This window comes from Erinaceus europaeus, chromosome 1, assembly GCF_950295315.1.
Source record: "Erinaceus europaeus chromosome 1, mEriEur2.1, whole genome shotgun sequence".
Lineage (NCBI taxonomy): Eukaryota > Metazoa > Chordata > Mammalia > Eulipotyphla > Erinaceidae > Erinaceus > Erinaceus europaeus.
In genome coordinates this window covers 2,301,329-2,302,010 of record NC_080162.1, presented here as the reverse complement: position 1 = coordinate 2,302,010, position 682 = coordinate 2,301,329, and the positions used below count along the sequence as shown (strand labels likewise).

General features: G+C 35.9%; 1 protein-coding gene across 1 annotated transcript in view; it reads right to left on the bottom strand.

Moving 5' to 3' along the window:
• Positions 1 to 237: 237 nt before the first annotated feature.
• The window catches only part of RNLS (renalase, FAD dependent amine oxidase), a 331,287-nt gene continuing 330,842 nt past the window's right edge, over positions 238 to 682 (bottom strand). The window contains exon 7 of the mRNA XM_007520759.3: positions 238 to 682. This exon is cut by the window's right edge and continues 107 nt beyond it. Within this exon, the coding sequence (XP_007520821.1) occupies positions 637 to 682 (46 nt within the window). The 3' untranslated portion in view covers positions 238 to 636.

Genomic DNA, 682 nt, shown 5'->3' with positions numbered 1-682 from the left:
TTGAACCTGGTTGTTTTCTGAAAGTTTGAAGGGTAATATCACTGTCATCCAAGTTATCCTCCAAAGGGTTATCTTACAGAGGATGGCATGACTTCCCCCTCTGGGTCAGCTAATAACTTGGGAGGAAAATGAGAAATAAAAATTACACCCTGTGAGCTATAGCTTGAAAGAATCTTGGAGTTCAGGTTTTTACTAGAGCACTGGTCTAAGAACATATTTGAAGCTTTAAGATAAGACTTGAATTTTGATAATGATTATTCTTTATTGGGAATAAGAATTCTAAAAATATTAACACAACTTTTGGAGCAAAACTTGTTCATTTCATTTGATAGAATTTGCTGAGAGGGTCACATGTAACCCACATATGAGGAAAAGCATTGCGTTTCCTCTAACAAGGATTCAGCAATCCAGAAAAATAAGTGAGGTTTAAAAGGCATAAGGCACAAGGAATATTCATGCTGTCATGGGTCGTCTACTGAAATTATAAAATTGATTTTGCACTTCATTTGAAGAATGACATTAAGTGAAGAACAATTTCCCAGTTTTCTCTCAACAACACAGACAACTAAATAATCAGTAGAATCAAGTTGTGAAAACAAAACCTCAAGGCCCATGTAGAGAATACAAACAGAGACACTAAATGTGAGTCTTCAAAGCTTCCAGAACACACAGGGCAGAAGTG